The sequence below is a fragment of the Trichosurus vulpecula genome, chromosome 4 (assembly GCF_011100635.1).
Source record: "Trichosurus vulpecula isolate mTriVul1 chromosome 4, mTriVul1.pri, whole genome shotgun sequence".
NCBI classification, from domain to species: Eukaryota; Metazoa; Chordata; class Mammalia; order Diprotodontia; family Phalangeridae; genus Trichosurus; species Trichosurus vulpecula.
In genome coordinates, this window is record NC_050576.1 from 365060425 (window position 1) to 365085747 (window position 25323).

General features: G+C 37.4%; 1 protein-coding gene across 1 annotated transcript in view; it reads left to right on the forward strand.

Moving 5' to 3' along the window:
* The window catches only part of LOC118847257 (glypican-6-like), a 680725-nt gene that overhangs the window by 242937 nt on the left and 412465 nt on the right, over positions 1-25323 (forward strand). Inside the window, exon 4 of the mRNA XM_036755771.1 lies at positions 24769-24934. Within this exon, the coding sequence (XP_036611666.1) occupies positions 24769-24934 (166 nt within the window). The remainder of the gene's footprint in view (positions 1-24768; positions 24935-25323) is intronic.

The window sequence follows — 25323 nt, forward strand, 5'->3', positions numbered from 1 at the left end:
AAAAATATTTATATAGCAAAGAATTACAAATTGAGGGGATGTCCATCAATTGGAGAATGGCTGAACAAGTGCTATAGGATTGCAATGGAATATATTGTACTATAAGGACCCCGGGGGCAGCTGGGTGGTGCAGTGAGTAGAGCACCGGCCCTGGAGTCAGGAGGACCTGAGTTCAAATCCCGCCTCAGACACTTGACACATGTACTAGCTGTGTGACCTTAGACAAGTCACTTAACCCCAATTGCCCTGACTTCCCTCCTTCAAAAAAAAAAAAGGGAATGGCCCAGGCAGCTAGGTGGCATAGTGAATAGAGTCAGGAAGACTCATTTTTTGAGTTTCAACCTGGCCTCAGACACTCACTAGCTGTGTGGCCCTGGGCAAGTCATTTAACCTTGTTTGCTTCAGTTCGTCACCTGTAAAGCAAACCAGAAAAGGAAATTGCAAGCCACTCCAGTCTCTCTGACAAAAAAAAAACCAAATGGGGTCATAAAGATTCAGACATGACTAAGAAGTAACTTAACAACAACAAATTTAAAAAATGACAAACAGGATGATTTCAGAAAAAAAAAAACTGGAAAGACTTACACAAACTGATGCAAAGTAGAGTGAGCAGAACCAGGAAAACATTGTATACAGTAACAGCGATATTGTACAATGAGTGACTTTGCTGCTGTCATGACTACAATGATCCAAGACAATTCCAAAGTACTTATGATGAAAAATCCTACATGCCTCCAGAGAAAGAACTGATGGAGTCTGAATGCAGATCAAAGCATACTATTTTTCACTTCTCTATTAATTTTTTTGGGTCTGTTTTCTTTCACAACATGATTAACGTGGAAGTATGTTTTGCAAGACAGGTGAATAATAGGTTGAGGAACTGAATGCTTAGGGTATTTGAGGGAGAGTCAATATGTTTGTGGAAGTTCCCTAACATGAAGACAGGAGTTAACGAGGAGAGAAAAATTATGAGTTTATATTCACTCATTCACCAAACAAAACAGTTCATTCCCAGGGTAGAAGTTTCAAAGCTGAGTAGTTTAGTTCCTTCAGGTCCTGGGCAAATGACTTAAATGATTAGAGACTTAGTGTCTTCATCCGAAAAGTGAACCTAATATTTGCCTAGCTTACCTCAATGGATTATTGTAAAGAATAAATGAGATATTATATGGGGAAGAACTTTGAAAACTATTTTTTAAATGGTGTCTCCCACACATCCTCACTCTCAATATCAGTCAAGTGGGTAGGAGGGATTTCAGGCAGCCAGTCAATAAACATTTATCAAGTGTTTAATAACTACTAGTTACTGGATGTCTTTAGGGGGTAGCAAAGGGTTCTATGGGGGTTAGGGTTTTGATGCTCTGGTGTATCTTCAATTCATCTTTTATTAATCATTTTTCTCTGTATAAGGTCTATTTGCTAGACATTGGGAATAAAAAGATGGAAAATAAACTTGGTCTTACCCCCAGGATGTTATAACCTAATTCAGTGGGAAGGAGTTTTGTTGGGGGGGTGGTGTTTTAGGGGGGAGGTAGAGGGAGGTTTAAGTTCTGACATAATAAATATGATACGAGATAGAATGGGTTAAGGGCAAAAGAAAGTCAAGACAAAATGCCCTGAGAATTTGAGGAAGGAAAGGTTCAAGGAATGCCTCATGGTCTCCTCTCTTTAATCCATTTCCCAGTAAAGGGTGCTGAAGAACCTAGGATGCAGTCAAGGTATATTGACATAAACTACGTGTATTGCTAGGAATATAGTTCTCATTAAAGGGTAAAGTGCACAGAATTGTTAGGAACACAAAGAAAGTTTTCAAAGATAAATGGAAAATAAGTATTCTCCTTATATATAGTATATGGTATATATCATAGTGCTGGTGGTTAAATTGACTACCCTTTACTCCAGGTGCTAAATTGTTCTGCCTCTTCCCCATATTAACAAGGAGAAAGTTCTACTTCTGTCCCAGAAGTGGCACTCTGTACAGAAGAGCAATATAACCTCTTTGAGGACCCCAAAATGTTAGGATGACTGCAACATAGGGTTGGGGCAGGGGTAAGGAATTGGGGCTCTTCTCTTCACAGTTTTATATCAGTCTACCTCCAATCTATGGAATAGAAACACTTAAACTGGTTTTTATAGTGTGTCAGACAGACTGCTTAAGTTGCCGAGTCCACCTCCAGCATAGTTCTTTGGTACTGAGCCAAGGAATGCTTTGTGAAAATCACTTGTCAAATTGCTTTGAAATTCATTTTGCAATGAAGTACTGAATGTGAATGCAAACTGATTATCTTTATTATAATAACTGAGTATGTGTACCCTTACAAGTCTTATTATGCCTGTTTTATAGACATTTCATGTCTAATACCCCAGCAAAAACACTTCTGCATGTTCCTTTTCTTCACCTTCTCCTCGTACTGTCCTGCTTACAACAAAGTTGTGTATAGTATACATATTCTATACGCAGAAGACATCAGCATGTCTATTAATAACGTACAAAATAATCTATTAGCTTAGTAGGCAAATGTCGCAGCTCTATAGGCTAAACACAATAAAACAGTTTAAATTTTCAGGTAAAACAAAATAGAGCATGGTATAAACACAACTCAAATATCAATAAGTATTTTATGATGCAGTGGATAGAGCACTGGGATTGGAACTCAGGAAGAGTCATCTTCCTGAGTTCCAATCTGGCCTCAGACACTTACTAGCTGTGTGACCCTGGGCAAGTCATTTAGCCCTGTTTGCTGCAGTTTCCTCATCTATAAAATGAGCTGGGGAAAGAAATGGCAAACCTGTCCAGTATCCTTTTCAAGAATACTTCATATGGCATCATGAAGAGTTGAACATGAGTGAAAAATGACGAACAACAAAAAGGTTCTAAGTAACAAACTGGGGTGGAAGAGGGGGAGGAGGAAGTGGAGAAGGAAGGAAAGAAGAGAAAGGAGGAGAAAAAATAGAAAGACAAAAACCTGAAGAAGGGAAAAAACATATCTTGCCCTCAAGGAGCTAACATTCTACTGGAGGAGCTTACAAAGAGTCATAGGGTTAGAGGTAGAAGGTACCCCAGAGTACACCAGCCCAACCCTCTCATTTCGTAAATGAAGAAGTGAAGGTCCAGAGAGGTTTGTCACAAAGGGTAATAGAACCTCTATGTGCCTGGCATATAGTAAATGTTTAATAACTATCCTTGACTTGATGACTTGATTCCAGAGAGGGCAATCTTCCCATTATATTATACCATGTTCAATAGAGTTCAAAAAAATATGTTCTCTCCCTTTAATAACATCCCTACTGTTCTCCTATTTTGGGAACTCATTTTTCAACCACTAGCCAATATCCTCGCTTAAATTTATATCCTGACGAATTGCCATTTTTGTAGGTCTAAGGGTTCATCACCTCCTTCTCCACTCTCATCTACCTGCTCATCTCTCTGCTTTCCTGAGGACACAAAGATTTGTACTACTTTTCTGTGAGCTTTGAGGGAATTCTGCTACCTGCATTTTTTCCCATTTTTAGTAGAGGCTTATGGGACAAGGAGGATTATGGGTTGCAAAAGTTTGAAAACCACTGAACATGCTGTATTTCCAATAATACTTCTTGCATTATGAATATGTATTTAAACAAGGAAAAAGAATTTTCCATCACTTTAGAAATGGGAAATACTCTGTGAATCTTAAATATTTAACAAAAGATTTTTGTTCGTAATTAAGGAGAGGCCTGAATGGGGCATATGGATATCAAAGGCACTTTGTAGTGCTTGACCCTGTGCTATCTCAACTGCAGCTGAGCACATCCAATTGAAAACCTAAAAAATTTTGAAAAAGGCCAATTATAAAATGCTTTAATCTCAAGTAAATGGCTTTGCAAAGCACTAATGAAAAATCATTTTCAATGGACATTTTGTGGGATAGGGCTATTGTTTCAGATTCAGACTGCTAAATGAAATCAACAGTTACACAGTCATCATGAAAGAGAGGCCCAAACTGAAAAAAAGAGAAAGAAAAGTGAATAATTCACATCCAGCTGTGAACAAAAATAGTTAGACCAGGATGGGTGGAAGGAAGTCACTGCTAACTAAGCTCCATTCACTTCTTTCCAGCATGAGCAACAATGGTCCATAACAAGTCCTTGCTACATAAGCTACATGCACTTTCCCCAATGTTTTCAGCAGTCAATAAAATATAATTGGAGCCTGCAGGTAGCAGGTAGTGTGTCAAAGGTATATTTAAGCAGAAAGTTAGATGCTGACTCATTTGTAAGCAAGCGGAACACGTAGCCTAATTAGAAGTTCCAGAGGTGCCAGAAGTTTGAACATTCTAAATCTGCCATGCGAATGCCTTACACAGAAGATAGCAAGGACGTCAATTGATTTAAGTCAGATTCTCGGTGGCAAGGGTAAACATGATGAGCACTTTCAGCACTGTTGCCAAGTGATCAGAAGTTCATTTGAAAGGGGCGACAGCTCACTTCCATCAGAACCAATGCTGAGATGAGATTTGTTTCAGGTTTATCTCTTTTTAAAAGTACATAAAGGAACCTTTAGAAGGACTTTTCTTGCCCTTCAAAGCAGTAGTATGTTTTTTATTATTCTTATTATTATTCTTTACTAAACCATCTGAATATAATGTTTGATTCTATATTATCTACTCATACCTGATCCTTATCCACATTATTATGTTTTCACATGTTACTGAAACTCTGATATCATTTGCATGTCTTGAACTGGTCCAGATTGCAACACTTTCATATCCTCTCCTCTTTGAAGAATTTTATCGGTCTTTATGTAAAAAAATAATATTGATCTCTTTCTGCTAGATTTATTGGTAATAAGCAGAAATTTTGATGATTTATGTAGACTTATTTTGGATACCGCTACTTTGCTGAAGTTACTTGTTTCAATTGGTAGGGTTTTTAAAAAAATTTCATTCTCCAGCATTCTCTAAGTAAACCATCCTGTTATCCAAAATAAGTTATCATTTTGTTGGGGCAGCTAGGTGGTGCAGTGAGTAGAGCACCAGGAGGACTTGAGCTTAAATCTGGCCTCAGACACTTGACACACTTACTAGCTGTGTGACCTTGGGCAAGTCATTTAACCCCAATTACCCTGCCTTCCCCCCTCAAAAAACAAACAAACAAAAAGTCATCATTTTGTTTCTTCTTTCCTGTTCTTATCATCTTAAGTTCTTTTACTTGTCATATTGCTAGAACTAACATCTCTGGCATGATGTTGAATAGTGATGGGGATAATCAACATCCTTATTTTACCCCTGATCTTATTGGAAAGGCATCTAATTTATCCCCATTACAAATAATTCTGGTTCTTGATATTAGATAGATGCTATTTATGTTAAGGAAAGATCTGTATACTCATATGTTTTCTGTTGTCTTTAATGAGAATGAGTATTGCATTTCGTCAATTGCTTTTTCCATTGCTATAATCATGTAATTATTTTTTATTGTTGTTATTAATGTGGTCAATTATATTTAATGATTTTTCTGGTATTATACCAACCCTGCATTCATGGTATAAATCCAAATTGTTAATAGTGTATAAATTTTGTGATATATTGCTGTAGTCTCCTTACTAATATTTTATATAAAATGTTTGTATCGACATTAACTAGGGATAGTTATCTTTCTGTATTTTAACTCTCCTTGGGTTATATATTAAGATCATAATTTTATCTTAGGATTTGATAGTAGTCTCTCTTTTTCATTTTTTTCAAATAATTTATGTGATTTTGATACTGTTCTTTAAATATTTGTTAGAGTTCATTTGTGAATAAGGTGTTCATTTGAGTTCTTTTTATTTTTTCCCTTTGGAGGTCCCTTTGTGCCTTGTTCAATTTCTTTTTCTAAGATTGGGTTATTTAAGTCCCCTATTTTTGGTAACTTATTTCTAGTTGAGTGCACACACTGGCACTGTAATAGCAGGAACCCTAGGTTGATTGAAATAGCAATGTGATACCTATTTACAGCCCAGCACACTTCATGCCCCCAAGACGCTCTTTTCCTGCACTTCACATTACACAGATAGAAGTATCTATAGCCCATAGTGTATGCTGGACTTTTAGCAAACTTGCATGTGAAAATCCAAATGTATAGGAATTGAATTCAGGATGATTGGCTTGTTCAGTGTAGATAAAGGCAATGTAAAATTGTATTTGAAAGATTGGTTTCTGCTGATATTGCATCTGGAGGTGCTTCAAGTAATTAATGTGATGTCTTTCTCCAACCATATGGAGGGTTGGCCAAGTAGCATCAATATCTGGCCTGTTCAGCCTTGTCTGTACCTAACACTAGTTCTCTACCATTGTGACGATCATCCATCTTTGTAGTTTTCTTTCCATATTTAGGATGCATTATTTCTGCATCATTCACTGAGTAGCTAGCCATCCCTTCACTAAGTCAAGCATGGACTGCCCCAGTAGGGTCTCTGACTATTTTTCAAGGATTCAATCAGTTACTTGGTGGTCCAGTTGAATACAGAGGTCTATGAAGCATTCATAACCTACCAACCCAGCTGTTCAGGCTTCATATATATATATACATATGCACTGAAATGGAAAAGAGAAGCTTTAGAAAGAGTCAGTGCTAGTGGGTTGTTATATCTGAGCCTGTTGGTCACTGTCCTGTTTTAAAATGAACCCAGCATGTGGACTTTGTGTATTTATTGTTCTGCTTAAAAATTAGTTGGAACGAATTGCTTTGATGGATTCTAACAGCATAAAGATCCATCATACTTATCAAAATATGAAACCTAAAGATATTTATTAATTTAAATTACTTAAAAAAATTTTAATGTGCTCGTATCAGGTTAAGTGAACACTTTTCTGATGATTTATGGGAGGACGTAGACAAGAGTTGCACAGGATGGGCATGCAAGGATGGGTTAAAGTCAGCAGTATTGGAGGCAACAGTCACATCACTGAGACTACAGATCCATTTGACTGTGGTCACATTTATCAATGGGGGAAGAGAAAAAAGGAACAGGCATTTACTAAACACCTGTTTTGTACTAGGCACTATGCTAAGAGCCTTACAAATATCATCTCATGTCCTCACAGCAACCCTGGGAGTTGGGTGCTATTATTATCCCTGTTTTACAGTTAAGGAAACTGAAACAAAAAAAGGTTAAGTGACTTGACCCAGGGTTATGGTGTCTGAGGCTACAGTCGAACTCAGGGCTTTCTGACCTGAGTTCTCTTTTTGGTCAGCTCTCTATTTGCAGTATAAATGAATAAATCAATCTATCGCAGTATAAAATACATAAGCCACATTTAGAAAAGTCATAATTTTTCTGTTACAAGGACCGTGTCTGATATATGACAATTTAAATATGAATAAGCATTAGAATTACATGAAGTAATAACTGCACTGGCCCAATTAGAAAGTAAAATAGGAGGAATAACAAATGAATTGTAGATTTTTGTTCATCATGGAGTGCTACCTTCCACGTGTCTTTTAACTTACCAAATATTTTAAGGTGCATGCAAAATGACCAGGAGATTTTAAGAAGCTGATATATAAAGGTTTGTATTATGTTTTCCATTGTTATCAAGATAAGTCAGAAATTTATAAAATGGTTGCTCTGTGTCAGTTGCACAGTGCACATATTAAACATAGATTAGTATATTTTGTCATATCAATCCACGCCATTATTTTTCTAAAACCTAATATGCAAGATGATGCCTGAGGTGCTTTACTAAAAAGTTGTGAATAGTTAGTCTGTTACAGAATGTAATTGATTTTCCTTCCAAAAAGTCTTTGGGGCAGCTAGGTGGTGCAGGGAGTAGAGCACCAGCCCTGGAGTCAGGAGGACCTAAGTTCAAATTTGGCCTCAGATACTTGACCTCAGGCAAGTCATTTAACCCCAATTGCCCTGCCTTCCCCTCTCCAAAAAAAAAAGAAAAGAAACAAAAAGTCTTTAACTTTACTGGGGTAAATGATAATAGCACTGGCATTCCATGGCGTTCCTTTTTGGGATGCTCATGTTTGGGGTGCTCATCACAACAATCTTCAAATTTCCCTCTAGTGGACTTAGCTATTTCACAATTGGTTACTGGTTGTTAAGATACACTGCTCAGATTCAAATTCAAATGGAGCCTATTTCTTATAAGTAGATTAGATGAAATCATGCCAAATCATAGAAAGAAATTGATTTGTTTCAGAAGAACTGGTTTCTATAATTGGTTGCGCCACTGAATTTGTATCAAATTTCTAAAGAGGTTTGGTTCGGTGACTGGACACTAAACCTCTGTAGGCCTCAGTTTCCTTATCTGTAAAATAAGGTTGGACTAGATTGCCTCTAAGGTCCTTTGTAGCTCTAAAATGCTATGATTTTATGCTTCATTTGGTCTTTCTGATTCCCTGAATGCCGTCTTAAAAGCCTATGCTCAGTAGAACTGTATTCTCGAGTTCCCCGAAGTGAGCCATAACAGAGGCTACAAGTTAAATGTGTTGGTCTCATGCAATTCAACTGCATTTATCTGAGTTTGATTATCTGCTGGTTCCATCTTCTTCAGGATTACTTGGTACATTTTCTAAATAAGACATTTTCTCAGAACACAGCTTTATTATATCTATTTGATGCCAAAATTAGATCAGCTAAATTTTCAATAATCTTCCATAGACCCCCTGCTGAGAAAATATACTTTTCTTTTGGTTGCTAAGTGCTTAGATTCAGAAATGCTAATGATATTTAAGCTCCCCATTCCTTGGTGAGGAGAGCTATTAACTCCTTATTTATTGGCTGCATTTAATTATTAGAGCAATTATCCATGACAGGTGGCACCTAATATCCTCACTCTTACCATTCATATATAGTCATTGCTGACACCTGGCACTGCCTATCCAAAGCCCTGTTAGAACACCTGTGTTAATTCACATGTTTTTACCCTTTCCCTTACCCACCCCCTCAGAAATATAATATTATTTTAGTCATGGTACACTGAAAAGATTATCCCACCAGAAGTTAAAAAACTTGGTTTAGTTTTTCGTCTCTCCTGTTGCTGTATGAGGAACCTGAAGCAAATTATTTAACCTCTCAGTCTTCAGTTTTTTGTAAGATGGGAACAATAATGCATGAAAATGTTCTGGGAGAAAACATATTTATTCACCAACCACAAAAGAAAATGAGTTTTATTATTTTATTTGCTCCTCTCCATTCCTCCATTCCAGACTCCTTTTTTTTTCTCTTCCCCCTTCTTTGCCCAATTTAGCTTTTCACGTGCTTTCTGTCTTCCATTTCTCTACCAACTATCCTGAGAACTCCCCCCACCTTCCACAAGAAAAGCATCAGTGGAGCCATGCACCATAGATCAAAGGGGCTGTGGAGCCATTATGAGGCTGGGATCCAAAAGGAACCTTTCCCAGAGTCCAGTAGGAGGCATCCTGACTGACATCTGTTCATTTGCATGCTGCCTGCCTGTTTCCCCATCCAGCTAAATTGATGGCATGGGGAGAGGGATGGTAATTGGCCATACACCATAAATGTGAGTTGCTGGAAGTTGAATCATTCTAACTAAGGGTTTCCTCTATGTCAGAAATAGTTTTGTGTATTGGTTATAACATTATAGCACCATATAATGGCAACAAGTTTTAAATTCTGCTATTTATCACCTGAATTAGTAATTTTACAGTCCAGAACTTGCCCCAAAACATCCCTCTCCAATGTTTATATGTGTGAGTCAGTATAAAGTTTTAGAGGTTCCCGTTTGGCTGATGGATGTACTTTTATGTACTAGACAGTATATTGCAAAGCAGATCTGCCCTATTAAAAATGTATTAGTAGCAGGATTCTACTGGTGAGTAGAATTTCATGGCTCTTCCTCAAATGAATTCTGATTTCAGTGATTTACATTTGAAAGTCACCACTGCAATGTGTCTTTTAGATGAAGTAATAGTCACTCTAGAATCTTTAACTGAGGAAGACAACCATTCCCTAATGAGACCCATAGGAATCTTGTTTTACATTCCTCGCTCACATTTAAAAAAAATGCTATGAGAAGTAAAATTCCGACTGTCAAGCGCATTGCCTGAATGAAAGGCAATCTGCTACAGAGAAGGTTTTCAATGACACCCGAGGCCCCATCTAGGCATAGCAAAGTAATATTGAACTGGTGGTGTGCATTCTTGAGTAAACACATTTTAAGGCTATCTGAAATATACACTTAACTAGTGAAAAAACAATTTCACTGTAATGGTTGGGGAAAACACCCATTTTCAAATGTGCACACATGTAATTTATTTAAGTGATATTTGGAACCATTCCAATCTGTCAAGTGAATAATATTCCACGTTTACTACCCTCCTATGACAATTTTATTTATATTTTAAGGAAAGAAATTAAATATAGAAGGTAGGGTTAGCTAACATTGAGTCTGGGATAGAATCTGACAAGACCCAGCAGTTTGCACTGACAGAGACCATGCCATCCAGCCTTCCTTTTGAACATCCTCGTTTGAATCCACATTTTCCCCCAGCATTAATGATTTTTAAACTAAGCTTTAAGAATTCTACAATTTTGTTTAGGTAAATGATTTGGGTCTCTTTCTTTTCCACCAGAGCTGGAAAGTTCAGTCATCCTTTTATTGCTTGGGAAGTATAATGCTCCTTGATAAGGATATTGCCTTTCTGATGAGGTTTTGAGCTAATGCACAAATTAAATAAAAAATGAGTTGATGCTGTTATCATCACTAGACCATGCACATTCAGCATTTATATAAGACAGAATCTTCTTTCTGGGAATCATTTGTGAGTTCTAATTTTTACCTATCTTATTTCTGAGCACTGTCTTATGTGGGGGTAGAATGTGCCAAGGGGAGAGGGCTATTGCTTTATAAAATCTTTCTCTTTTTAGAGTCACACGACAGTTCAAACCTGCAAAGCATTGACTGTGCTCAGAGTCTCAGGAATTTAGCCTATAAAATCACAACTAAGCAAAATTTAATACAATTAGAAGATAATCTTTCAATGGAACTTGAAAATTTGTCTTTTTAATTATAAAACATACTATTCTCAACAGGCATATCATGTGAGGCTTTTGCATTATTTAAATTATATTAATTCAATTATGTGGCTTGCTTAGATTGTATATAATGATGGAAAATATAGTCTTCAACCCTGATGGTTCCATAATGCTCATATGTGTTTTTGTTAAGTGTTTCTTCCAATAGGAAGAAGTGAGTTATAATACTGTACAAGATTTAAGACAATTACTAGCTGCCATCTCAACCTATCAGTTAAAGTAAAATCTGAAATGAGAGTTGATTGGTTAGTAAAAGTCTCTTCTTATTTCTGAAATAAAAGGCTTTGCTCCTTAAAATGAGCAGGAAAAACACCCAAAACATTCGTATCTCTTTTTCATGTTTTCTAATTTTTTTGTCTTTTTTATGTCCTTTCTCCTCTTCCCAACCCAGTAAACCCTTATAACAAAAACAACAATAAGAAAAGTCAGAAAATAAAGATTTTTAAATGTAGTTATCCATAAATCAACAGTGTCTGAGCCCATTGGCAACATTCCACACCCACCACTCCCCACATCTCAGATTTCCTCTGCAGCTACCTTGATATTAGATAGAAGCCCCATCGTGGTTTCCCTTAAGTTTCTGTCTACTCCTGGCAGGTAGCATCAAGCATATCTTTTCAATATGTCCCCCTTCTTCAGTTCTGCACAGTTTCCAGCAGGCATCATCAAAAGTTTCTGTCAAGCATGTCCAGACTCTTCAGAAGCAAATGTTTCTTTCTCACAGAGCACAGAATTTCCCACAGCAGAAGGGAAGGTCTCTAGAGTTTTACCTGTGTGGTGGAATCCATAGTGATATGCTCAGACCTCTTCTGATGGAGGCAATTTCCCTTTGTTTCTATCCTTGCCAATCTCTCTGTTCTCACAAAAGCTTACCTAGGGAGCACTTGTGTCATGCATAGTGCTAAGCAGAGGGACTCCTACACAGATATGAAAGCAAAAAGTCTTTGCCTTCAAGAACTTTACAGTTTCATAGGGGAAGAAATCACATATAGGGGAGTAATGGCCAGAGAATGGAGTTTTGGTCAGAGGATTCACCTGCACAGCTCATTGATCCATAGAGAAGCTTGTCCCTTTCAAGAAGCAATGGTGGTATTGATTTGTTTGCTGTACCTAGAGCAGAAAGTGGAAGTAGGAGTGGGGGGAGTAAGCTTGTGGACATCAAGATGGCCTGAGTAGATGGCATTATGGTATATGAAGTATTGTCTGATCTGGGCCCAGATAGATAAATTGGGCCAGGTGAGTTTTCACTCACTAACCAAGCAAAATAACTCAATCCCAAGACTGCTGTTCCACAACTGAAAAGATTCACCTCTCCAGGGCCCCTAGGGCCTGATACCTAGAGGTCCAATCCAAAAAAGGCAGCTGCAGGTGGAAATAAGCCAGGCATACTTCAAGAGAGTCTCTGCCACTCAGTCCAAGTCCAGATACAGTGACCTCCAATCCAGATGTTCTTTTTCCTTCTCAATCACCAGATAGTTCCATCTGCTACCCAAAGTAGCACTCCTTACTTGTTCAGAAGCCGGAAAAGAAATCCAATTTCTCATTGCTTTCTTTCTCCTAAATCCCTAAGAATTTCTCTGAGGCAGGCCAGTGTGTGGGATTATTCAAATCAGATTGGGTTGTTTTCAGTCTTAACCACTGGTGGAAGCTTTAGATGGGAAAAGCTGTAACCTTCCCAGTTCTCTAACATGCATTACATGCAAGGGAGAGCACTCACATGGGAAAGACCAGGACAAAGGGGTAGGTAAGGAAGAGTTCCATATCTCACGATTTAGCTGCTACAATCCAGAAGCAATTTAGTATTGCCATCATTTTAAATATCCATCATTAAGGAAGACTTCAAGTTGGAAAGTCTTCCTTAGTGATGGATATTTAGATGGACCTCAGAGGTCATCTGGTCCAACTCCCCTCCATGTACAGATAATATAACTGAAGTTTAGTAAGGCTAAATAAATTGACCAGGGTTATGTAGAGCTTTACATCTTGGACCTGTGATGTGAAATTGAGCAGTGTTTCAACCATGTGGTACGTTGTACTCTAGATATGGGAAAAAGTAAACTTTTGTTGAGCCAATGACAAATGCTGGAAATTACTTGTAAAAATAAATCACTGACATCAACTTGTTTATTTGTCTTTGTCATAAAATGGAGTGGAGAAGAAAATTGTGGCTATTTGAGCTTTCTGGTGGTTTAGACGGCTTACAAAGAATATCTGCTCTATGCATGTGTGGGTTTGCTTATGTTTCGTGCTTATTCAATACCTCATATAATAAGTTGTCTTCTATTTTGGCAACTACAAAGAAATGGTACTACAAACAATATGGAATAGCTATTTGTCCAGAAACATGACTCTTGGATTGAATGTGTTTTGGGCCCCATGTGAAACAGTTTACTGTATAGCATGAGGTGCTACTAGAGTTAACCAGGGTTCAGGAGAACATGGGTTTGAGTCTTGAAGGCTTTACCACTTAAGAGTAGAATGATTTTGGATAAGTCACAGAACTGTTCAAAGTTTCAGTTTCCTGATCATTGTTATCTTGAAGACTTTGTTAAAGAAAATAATAAAAAAGTGAAACACAAATCTAAGGCATTATTATTATCATTACTATCTATGCAAGCTTATATTCAAAGGTATTCCCTTATACACTGTACCACATTACTATTTATCTCCTTTCTTGTCTATTTCGGTCAGTCAATAAACATCTGTTAAGCACCTACTGTGTACCAGGCACTGTGCTAAGCACTAAGGATACATAAAGATGCGAAAAATAGTTTCCATTCTCAAGGAGCTCACAATCATTTCCATATATTTCTTTCCAATGTGTTTTGGTAATATTTTAAGAATTTTCTCAGTTAATTTTAGCAGAAGCATTTTTATTAAAAGATTTATGAAAAACAACACTAAACCTCAATCTAGCCAATTAATCTTGCTTCATAACTACTTATATTTAAATTAATTACCTTCAAAGCATAAAGCATATTTTTTCAGTCACTCTTAGCCACCCCATTGTTATCCTTTATTAATCCATTCACTCTTGTCTGATTTTCATAGTATATACTCATCTCTTATGGTTCCTCTCTTTCCATTTTGCATTATTTCATAAAGCTTTTTCCCGATTTCTTTGAGTTCTTCATACTAGTCCATCTTAATAGTTACTTAAACATAGCATAATTCATTTAATTCCTTGCCTATTGTTGGGCATTTAGATCACTGCATTCTTAAAAATGACATAAAATGATGCTAGTAAAAACTTTGATGAAGAGCAACCATTTAGAGAAAATCTGTTTTAACATCTTCATTCAATTTTCTGAGTGCAGGCTACAATCCAGAAGTGCAGTGAGGCCTAGTGTACAATGAACTGACTTCTAAGCCAGGAGTACCAGAATTCCAGTCCTGCTTCTTTCACATACTGGATGTATGGCCCTGGATAAGTCACTTAACCTCTCATTGCCCCCATGCATTAGAGAAGCAACTCTCTAAGACTATAAATTGCAAAGGAGAAGCTAGTATTGCTTTAAAAATATGTCCCTACACTCATAAAATCACAAATCTAGTCAAACCCAAAGAATACAAACTTTCAATAATCCCACTAAAGAGATAGAATAAGGGCCAATAACCATTTTACCTTTGTAATTAATGTTCCATGACAAACAGCTAACTGTAAGCAGAGGTAGACAACACGGACATGTAAGAAAAGGACAGAGGGATATATGCCCAAAGGCATATGATTCTAGGCAAATGATTCTGCTATTACATTAATGTACTCTGTTACCTAATAGCCCTCCTTCTGATGTTAGTCTCTCAACTTGCACTCAAACTGGCAGGTTTAGTCCCCAGAGAGTGAGTGACTTATAGTATTCAGGATTCTAGGCATAATCCTGAAGGGCAGGGTTTTTGAGCCTATCATTCATGAACCCCCACTACTGTGCTTTCGATTAATAGAAGTAAACCAGACATCAATTACCTTTTTAGAAAATGGTATTTATTAAAATAAGGTGCTAAAAACCATTAATGGCAAGCAGTCCCCCCATAGTCTGGGAAGCCTGCTCTCACAAATGCAAAAAAAGAGTAGAGGGGGAAAATGGGTTTTAATCAGATAGGATATTGGTGAGGGATATCTGGAAAGAGCACATATAACTGAAAGGAAAACTCACAATTCTTGCTTACTGGATGGCCTTTCTTACATTGGTAACTAGCATTCTTCTCCAATGAAAGGATTCATGTTCATTAAAATTGCTTCCTTCCTCAGATAGGTGTCATTTTGTATTAATCTGTGACCATTTGTGTCTACGTACTAAATGTGTGCTTTATAAATATCTTGTGGTATTGGTCCAGTGTTTCCAAAGACAGAGTCAGTGAGGTGGGAAAGGAAAGAAAAAAAAGGGAGATGGGGGAAGGGGAGAACAGAAAGACTGTCTCCCCACCAAAAAAGGTTAATTTCCTCTCCAGGGCCTGGCTGGAATCCTCAGAACTAAAATCCTTCTCTGGACTAGGCTTGACTGCATAACTGCTGAAATTTGTCCTGCTATTAAAAGTCCCAAGGAACATGGTTAGCTTGTTGGGTTAGTCAATCAGATCTTTCTTGATCTTCTTGATCCAATTAAAGAGAAGTTCACACCTGATAAAGTGATAAAAGGATCACAGCATGGTCAATAATCTTGTTTACACTTTTTAAAAATTGAATTATGTCTGTTGACCTGCTGATTGATTAAGGTCCGGGTGTCAAATCCCCCAACTTAAACTCAGATTACACTTTTGGTTCTACATCTGGATCTAGGAACTATGGTGGGGAAGCTATAGCCTGCTATATTCTTTAAAAACAAACAATAAAACACTGCCCCAATTAGATTTATTTCAGGGAATGCAAGAATGCTTCCATATTAAGAAAAGAAATTACATAATTAATCATTTTTTCAAATCCAAAATAATATGATTATATCAAGATACCCAGAAAAAACCTTTCACAGAGTATAAAATCCATTTATGCCAAATAATAATCACAGATACACACAAAATGGGAAAAGAAAGGTTTTTTATTATGGTAAAAGCATCTACAACCAAAAACTAGCATTATGTTCATGGAGAAATACTAAAATATTTCTCAATTAATATAGAATTAATGCAACAATGCCACCTTTCCTTGCAATTATGTGGTGTATTTTTAGAAATGCTAGTAATATTGGTATGATTAGAAATAAATTAAACATACGAAAATAGGTGGGAAGGAGAGAAAAATATCCACATTTGCTGTTGACATCATGGTTTATTTAGAAAATTCTAAGGAATCAGCACAGAAACTTAATTGAGGAAATAGAAAGCTTCTGTCAAGTTACATGTAGGCTACAAAACAAAACAACAATTTAACATTTTCTGTATATGAACCACAAAATTCAGGAAGCAGTCATAGAAAGGGAAGCCCCATTCAGAATAATTACAAAATGTGTAATCTATCAGAGAGGGAGAGAGGAAGAAAGAGAAGGAGGAAGGGAAGAAGAAAGGAAGGGTGGAAAGAAACAAGAAAGGAAACACACCACCTTTTATGGGTCTACCTAAATTGGGGATTGTATGTTGTTGACTCTTTTTTTCTAGTAAATTTTGTTAATAACATCCCTAATTTTTAAAATTATATTTCTTTCAGTTGATATTTGTCTAATATACATTCCCATCAAACATCTAGCTGCTATAGAAAATGTGCAGGACTCAGTTTCAGAGTTTGCCTCTGCCACTGAGTAACTTTAGATAAGTCATTTAACTTTCCTGGGACTGAGTTTCCTCATCTATAAAATATGTATTAGACTAGATGGCCTCTAAGGTCCCTTTCAGCTCTATATCCTTAATCCTCTAAGTATACAAAAAAAATGGATAAGGAGCATATATACCGAGGATTTATTCTGACTTCTAACATAATTACAGTTGTTGGCCCATATCTTTAGCATATTTTTTTCTCTCATAAATAGCTGCCTATCTACAATTTGAAAAGTATTTTTAAAAGGTGTATGTTTTCCAGAGATTATTTTCTGATTCATTACTTCATATACAAGAAACTTGGGATTCAGTGAGTCTGTGTCACCTTTGAATATTATTTGATGGGAATTCACACCAAATACAAAAGCACATATAATAGATGTGGGAAAATATTAATAAACTTTTTTCCCAATAAAACAATAAAATGCTCTTTTCTCTGTGATCGTTGTTCAAAACACTCTGACCTTCAAACCATCATTTAGATAGATCTTCAGTTTAAAGGGAGGAAGGTGTATATATGTGTGTATATATATAAATATATATGTGCATATACAGAGAGAGAATGCACACACATTGTTGTGTATATGTGCATAAGTTCTATGTTATATAAATTATAAATATATTGTTTGTATGAGTATATACATATATGCATATATATACATTACACACATATGCACATGTATTGTTTAATCTTTTCAGTTGTGTCTGGCTCTTTGTGACCCCATTTCTGCTTTTCTTGGCAAAGATACTGGAGCCATTTCCTTCTCCAGCTCATTTTTCAGATGAGGAAACTGAGTCAAACAGGGTTAAATGACTTGCCCAGGGTCACACAGCTAGTACATGTTTGAGGCCAATTTAAACTCAGGTCTTCCTGACTCCAGGCCCAGCACTTGCTCCACTATGCTGCCTAGCTGCCCCACTTACATGTATAGTTTATATAAATATAAATATGTATGTATGAATATGTGTATAAATAATTTGAGATTGTGAGCCAGGACACTTCAACTTGAATCTATGCTGCCGGTATCACTACCTCTTCATCCCCTGCCCCTGGTATCTATGCTTCTCTTGAGTAGGAATAGATTTAAGTACCAAAAGCACTATCAGAGCCACGTTTAAGTCAACCCTGAGCAATGCTGTTCTCTTGAGTTAAGACATGTGTCCAGTTTTCTCCATCAGCTCCTAGTTTGAACAAGGAGGTTCTTCTGAAATGTCAGAGTGAACAGATTGTGCATATCCTAACAGCATAAGGCAGGTGAGGTTCCTGAACTGAGAAAAGTTCATAAAAGCCCTTAAGAAAACAATTTAAGCCATCTACTTAGATTCTAAGATGTGGAAGAGTGAGAAGCTTATTTCACTGAATGTCACTTTTAACTAAAATATGTGTTTTCTTTCACCTTAAACCAGGAGTTGCCAGTAAGGCATATGAATTTGGAAATGTTTATCATTCAGTTGCCAGTATCCATATCACGTCTTGGGATATGAGGGAGCACAGTGGAAAGTTTAAGATTTGCAGTCCTAAAATAATTTAACACTCTCAGATTCACACACCTCACTGGTACCTCGGGCATCACATTAGAGAATGCTGAATGATCAGAATAGAATCCACAAAACCAGAGGGGGCCACAGGGAGAAATCTGAAAGTCAATGCAGGTGGGAATTGGGTTGATCTTGAAGTAGAGCAATTTTCAATGCTATAATAAAAGCAATATGAAGAAATTGAACTAGACTATGGCATACAAGGCCACATTCAATGATAAATACCTTAAAAAAAATCTACAGAAGTCCAAAATGCTCTTAGTACTTTTTTCATTCTTCCTTATTTAGGAAGCTAAGTGCCCCAGTGAATAAATCACTGGACCTGGATTCCGGAAGCTCTGGGTTTATATCCAGCCTCAGATACTTAATAGCTATACAATCAGAGGCAAGTTATTTAACTTGTCTCACAATGTTTCCTCATTTGTAAAATGAGTGGGATAGATTTTAAGGACCCTTTCAGGTCTATGTCTATGAACTTAAAATTCGTTTCAACAGTTATTAAGCACCTATTACAATGTGCTAGGTGCTTAGGATACAATGATGAAAAATACTGCTGTCTATGTTCTTGAGTTTATAGTCTTATAGTGGGAGCAAAGGCAGGATGATATGACAGATAAATATGAAAAAAGAAAAGAAAAAAGAAAGAGCCAGAAAAAGTACTCTAGGAAAATATGAGAAACAAGTGATCACCTTTAGCCACAAAGCTGATTAGGAAAGGGGGCCTTGCAAGAAGAGAAAGATGATTTTGACAGGTGAAGATAAGGAGGCAGGGGGTTCTGGACATGGGGCTGGCTTGCATAAGTACATGGAGGTGGGAGATCACAAGTCAGGACTGAGAAAGAGCTCATTGTCCAGTTTGGCTTGAGCAGAAAGCTTGTAAAGAGGAAGTGTAGCTAAAGGAAAGACTATGGCAGGGGAGAGGGAGAAAGGGAACATTCAAGCAATCAACGAGCATTTATTAAGCACCTACTATGTGTTAGGCACTAGGGATAAGAATACAAAGATTGAAACCATCTCTACCAGCAAGGAGTTTCTTCTGTTAGAAAATAACTATGGGATTTTTTTTTTCATCTTAAAAAAAGAGAGAGCTAGAAAAATAGGTTGAATCAAGATTGTAGAAAGCTTCAAATGTGAAGCGAAGGAGGATTTTATTTTACTGTAGACAGGAGTCATTGAAAGTCTTTGAGCATGAGAGCCATCTGGTCAGACTTATGCATTAGGAAAACTATCTGGCAGCTACATCAGGGATGCATTGGAGAGAGAAGTAACTAGAGGCAGAGACATCGGTTAGGAGATATTTAGATGGTGTAGCTTACGAGGGCCTCAAGTAGGGTGGTGGCATCACAGATTTTTTTTTTGACTCATATACAATTCAGGATTTGGGAAATAAAATCAAAGCTTCAAATCTATACCTAAAAAACTGTAACAGAGTCTGCAGAGGACAAAATATCCAAAACCAGGCTAAGTGCCTTGCCCAGGGTTACACAGTCAGTAAGTGTCAGAGGCAAGATTTGAATTCAGAAAGATGAGTTTTCCTGATTTCAGGACCAGAACTATCCACTGCATCACCTAACTATAGAGTCCTTGTCTGTCCTCTGGGACCAAGTAGGTCCAAGTAGGACAGGTGTGAAGGTTAGCAGATAATGTCCACAAAGCAAAAGTCACCACGACCTCCAGCATTTTTGTTTAAGAATTTTACTCAACAGATACTTATATTGAGTTTGTTGGGAGTTATTATTCAATCATTATAAAAGCTACATCACTTTTTTTACATACTTGGAAGGACTATATCATGTCTCATTTGCTTGACATATGCTACTTAAAAGGCCAATTTTCTGCTACTACTTAAATATTAAAAATGTAAATACTTAACCTAACCAGAACCCAGGAACTCAAATTACCAAGAAAAAGGTGAAAAAAGTAATTCCAAGTGATAAAAAATGGAAAATTCTTCCTTTCCTGAAATAATGAACCAAGACTCAGGCTGGGATGAAGGAAAAGTTGTCTAAACTCACTATTGCAAATTTTCTGTCTCTGATTTTCAAGACTACACCGTTGTGTTGTTTTTAAAAGTAAGAAGTTATTTATATCTTATTAGACATCAGAAAAAAAGTATCTTGTCTTAATTCCTGTTTGTCATCGTGTGCCTGGCCCTTCCTATATTTAATGAATGGTAGGAAGTCAATTCTTGTGTCTCCTCTTGGCACTGTAGATTTCTCTTAGGAACTGCTAGCCCATTAAAAGATCATGGTAGTTTATTCTCTGGAAGGTGGACAAATCAAACATGGAAACAGCTCACATTCATACTTCGTGAAATCATCTAAATAATGTCACTGCTATGTTTATTCTCAAATCTAGGCCAAGGGTACAGCCGTGTGTGTTTATTTGGCTAAAACACCAAAATAAAAGAGAGCAAATGAATACGACATTATCTTATGGCATTCTCCCCAGTTAGAATAAAATAGTAGCTTCTTTAAGTGAGGATTTACTATTGTCTTTGCTCCAGGTTTCCCAATGCTTATAGCGACCACTCTCCTTCTGAATTAAAGTTGAGATGTTAACTTTAGTCTACGATTCTTCACGAGGTAGGCTTGATTAGCTCTGAGAATGCCTCTGTTCTCATTTTCTGGGTTCATCCCTTCATAACAAGTTCATTAACAGAGGCTCAGCTGCTATAAGGACTTATCTCCTCCTCGCCTTCAACACTGATTTTATTCCACACTTAGGATTCTGCGCCACCATACTCAATAATTAATGAAGCCATAAGGATTGAAAGAAGTAAGCCATACTAATAATAATAATAATGACATTAATAATAGTGAGTGCTAACTCACACGGCATAGTCAGCAAAGGGTCAGGGTCGAAGTCAGGAGGACCTTGGTGCAAGTCTTACCTCTTATAAATAATGGTTGTATGACCCTGGACAAGTTGCTTTACCCTTCAGTGCCTCCAAGCAATTGTCTGAGACTATAAATTACAAATGAGTTGCTGACCTGAACTAGTTGAAATAATCCCCAACTAGATCCAGACCAACACAAAACAAAAAATAAAAAAAAATAAAAGTATACTGGTTTTAGTCATAAAGAACATGCATACATTACTTAATTCCAATCAATATTTATTGAGAATGCACTATGTGCCAGGTACTGTGAATCCAAAGGGGAATGGAAGGGAAGGGAGTAAGCATTTATATAATGCCTTCTTACTATGTTGCAGGCACTGTGCTAAGTGCTTTAAAAAGACAAAATTAAATAGCCCCTGCCCTCAAGATGCTTACACTCTAATGGAAGACTACATATAAGTCTATACAACGTATCTGCAGTGCATCTATGAGGTAATTTGATTGTAGTGAAGTGTGAAAATTGCTAGTGTGATAATGAGGAAGGACATACAATAGGAAGTCACATGTGAGCTGAACTTTTGAGGAATTCTAAGAGAAAGAGGGAAGTAAGGATCTAGGAGTGCATTCCAGTCATGGGGAACAGTTTGTGGAAAAATATGGAAATGGCACATTTGTGTCAAGAAAAGCAAGATAATCAGGGTGGCTGTTCTGTAGAGCTCATGAAGGTCAGTAATATGTAATAAACCTTTAAAAGTAAGTTGGAACCAGATGGTAAATGACTTTTTAAAATGCCAGAAGAGTTGTTAATTGATCTGTGGAGCAATAGGCAGCCCTAGAGCATGCTGAGCGGGGGAGTGGCCAGTGCTTTAGGGAAATAACTTAGCAAGCTGTATGAGGATATACCTATGAATGAATAGAAGGTGATGGCTACAGGAGTTCTTGTGCATGTAGTATCAAGACTTGGCAGTTGATTGGATATATAAAGGCAATGAGAGTGAAGAATTGAGGATACTCAGGTGATTGGATGTATGGTGGTATCTTAGACAAAAATAGGAAAGGTTAAAAGAGGCACTTGCTTTAAAAAGAAAGATAATAAATTGTTGCTGTTGTTTTTATTTTGGGGTTTTTTTCCTCCAATGTGGGTTTGAGAGACTTAAGGGACAAGTATTTTGAATGGCCCAATAAGCAACTGGTTATACAAAAGTAGATAGAGCACAGGAGAGAAACCAGGGCTGTTTATATAGGTCTTCATATTGCTTGTATAGAGATAATAACTGAACCCATAGGAACTGATGAGGCTAATAAGAGACTGGAATATACTCACAGTTTTGGGGATGGAATGTGGGAGGAAAATCTAGCAAAGAAATGCAAAGGGACAGTTAGATAAGGGGAGAACCAAGAGAGATTTATCAAGAAGAGAGTGGTTCACAGTGCCAGATGTTGCAGAGAAATCAAGAAAGATGAAGATTCAGAAAAGGCCACTGAATTTTGTAATTAGGGGTCATTGGCAGCTTTGGAGAGAGCAGTTTGACTTGACTGATGAGACTGAAACTCTGCCTACAAAGGTTTGAGAAGTGGATTAGAGGAGAGAATACAAAGGCAAAGAATAGGGATGACTTTGCCCTGTGTGGTAAATTAATATCCCAGATTTGAGGATAAAGGAAATGAGGCTCAAGGAAATTTAACAGTCTGTCCAAAGTATCACTATAAGTGGCTTAGCTTGAAGAGGCTCGGGTATTTTATCTGCAAATCCAGTGTTCATTTGATCCAGCTGTCTCAAATGAGGCCTCTATCTGGGTGATGTGTCACACAAGTTGCTATCTATCCTGTTAAAACACATCTCTCCAGCCATGCATGGTGGTGCATTCCTGCAATCCCTGCCCCTGGGGTGGCTAGGACTGTGGATCACTGGAGCTTGTGAGTTCTGAATTGCATTTGGCTAAGCCAATCAGGTATATGCACTCTCTGGCACAATGGTAAACCAGCAGGAGCAAAGAACCACCGGGTTGCCCAAGAATGGTTGAACTGACGAAGGTCAGAAACAGAACAGGTCAAAGCTCCTATGCAGATCAGTGGAGGGATAAGACCTGCAAGTGTCTGCTGCACCTCCAAGTTGGAAAAGACAGAGAGACCTAGTTTCAAAAAAAAAAAAAAGTGTGTGTAATGGGCGGGGGTGGGGGTGGGAGGGTGCATTCTTGTACCAAAGGAAGTATAGTTAGTCTGTCTCCTTCTAACAACTCCTTCAGTTCCAGGAAAGCAATGTAAACTTCAGCAGAATCTCTTTAAATATAAAGAACATCAAAGACATTCCAACCCAGTCTGTAATTGAAATAGAATCTGTCCTACTTCCCTTCAACAAATCCCAGAATCATAGTTGCAGAGTTGGAAGACACCTTAGAAGTCATCTTGTCCAATTTCCTTATTTTAAAGATGAGGAATCTTGAGACCCCACAAAGTTAAGTGAAAGGTCCTGTGTGGCAAAGCCAAGATTTGATCAGCATGGTTCAAGGTGAAGAGCATCAGCTTTGGAGTGAGAAGATTTGGCTTCAAATCCTGTGTGACCTTGACCAAGTCATTTAATATCTCCAGGCCTGTTTTATCATCTGCAAAATAAGAGGATTAGGTCCATATGGTCTCTAGTGTCCCTTCTAGCTCTAAATCAGCAATCCTATTGATTCCAAATCCAGGACTGTTTCCACTTTACCTGAAGACCTCGATAATGGGGAATACATATTCTTCCAAGGCAGTCCATTCCACTTTGGGATGACTTTAATTATTAGAGAGTTTTTTTTCCTTTTATCTATCTCTTCTAGCTATGTTGGTGTTCAGTCATGTCCAATTCTTGGGGTTTTCTTGGCAGATACTGGAGTAGTTTGATATTTTCATCTCCAGTTTATTTTACAGATGAGGCAACTGAGAAAAACCAGGCTAAGTGCCTTGCCCAGGGTTACACAGTCAGTAACTGTCAGAGGCCAGATTTGAATTCAGAAAGATGAGTTTTCCTGATTCCAGGACCAGAACTATCCACTGCATCACCTAACTATAGAGTCCTTGTCTGTCCTCTGGGACCAAGTAGAACAGGTGTGAACCCTCCTCTATTTGACAACATTTAAAATAAGTACTTGAAGATTGTTCTCATATAATCCCTCAACCCCAGCACACACACACACACACACACACACACACACACACTCATCTCTTCTCCAAGCCAAACATCTTCAGATGCTAAAATACGAAGTATACAAACTTAAATGTGTGAACAAGGCTCTCAACTGTTATTTGTAAAGGGCTTTTAATTGTGCAAACAATTTTCATTTGTATTAGCTCATTTTACATCTTATTTCTGTTAGTCACTACCTGTGCCTGTAGTATTAAATTACACCGACTTAGTTGACAGCTACATATGAAGAAAATTCGTGATTTTTTTTGCCAAAATGAGCTAATTAACTGGAATTGACTTGTAGCATGGGAGGATGCTATTAAGAGTTGAGATCCTCATCATTTAGTTGACCCTTCCATATTTCTGCTTGAAGTCTATGCATGGGAATTGACTTATTTCTTTTTTTTCTCCTTCCCCATCCTTTTTTTTCTATTCCTACCCCCAATAATTCTACAGGTCAGTCCAACCCCAGGGTGCATCCGAGCACTAATGAAGATGCTGTACTGCCCATATTGTCGAGGACTTCCCACTGTGAAACCTTGTAACAACTACTGCCTCAATGTAATGAAGGGATGCTTGGCAAATCAGGCTGATCTAGATACAGAATGGAACCTCTTTATAGGTAAGAAGCATTGAAATGGCACATGTAACAAAAGTGATAATAGCAAGTGTTCGATACCTCATTTTTTGATGATTTAGGACAGGAGAAAGGCTTAATGGAGATAATGGAGGTTTTTTTTCTTTCTAAATCCCCTATAGTAGAAACTTTCCAGTGTTTAAAAAGGATTACTATTCTTCCTTGTGAAAATTCTTATTTATCACATAAAGATTTAACTGAACAACTGTATTGAATTAGCTGATTTTTTTATGAAGGCTGTGAAAATATTCTTGTTGAGTCCAGTGGACTCTTTTTCTTCTTCTGCTCATAGAAATGTCACCTATGGTAATGTGTGTATCTCTCTTTTTTATACCTCAGGGTAGTCATTGGTATTAGAAATGGTATACTGTAGA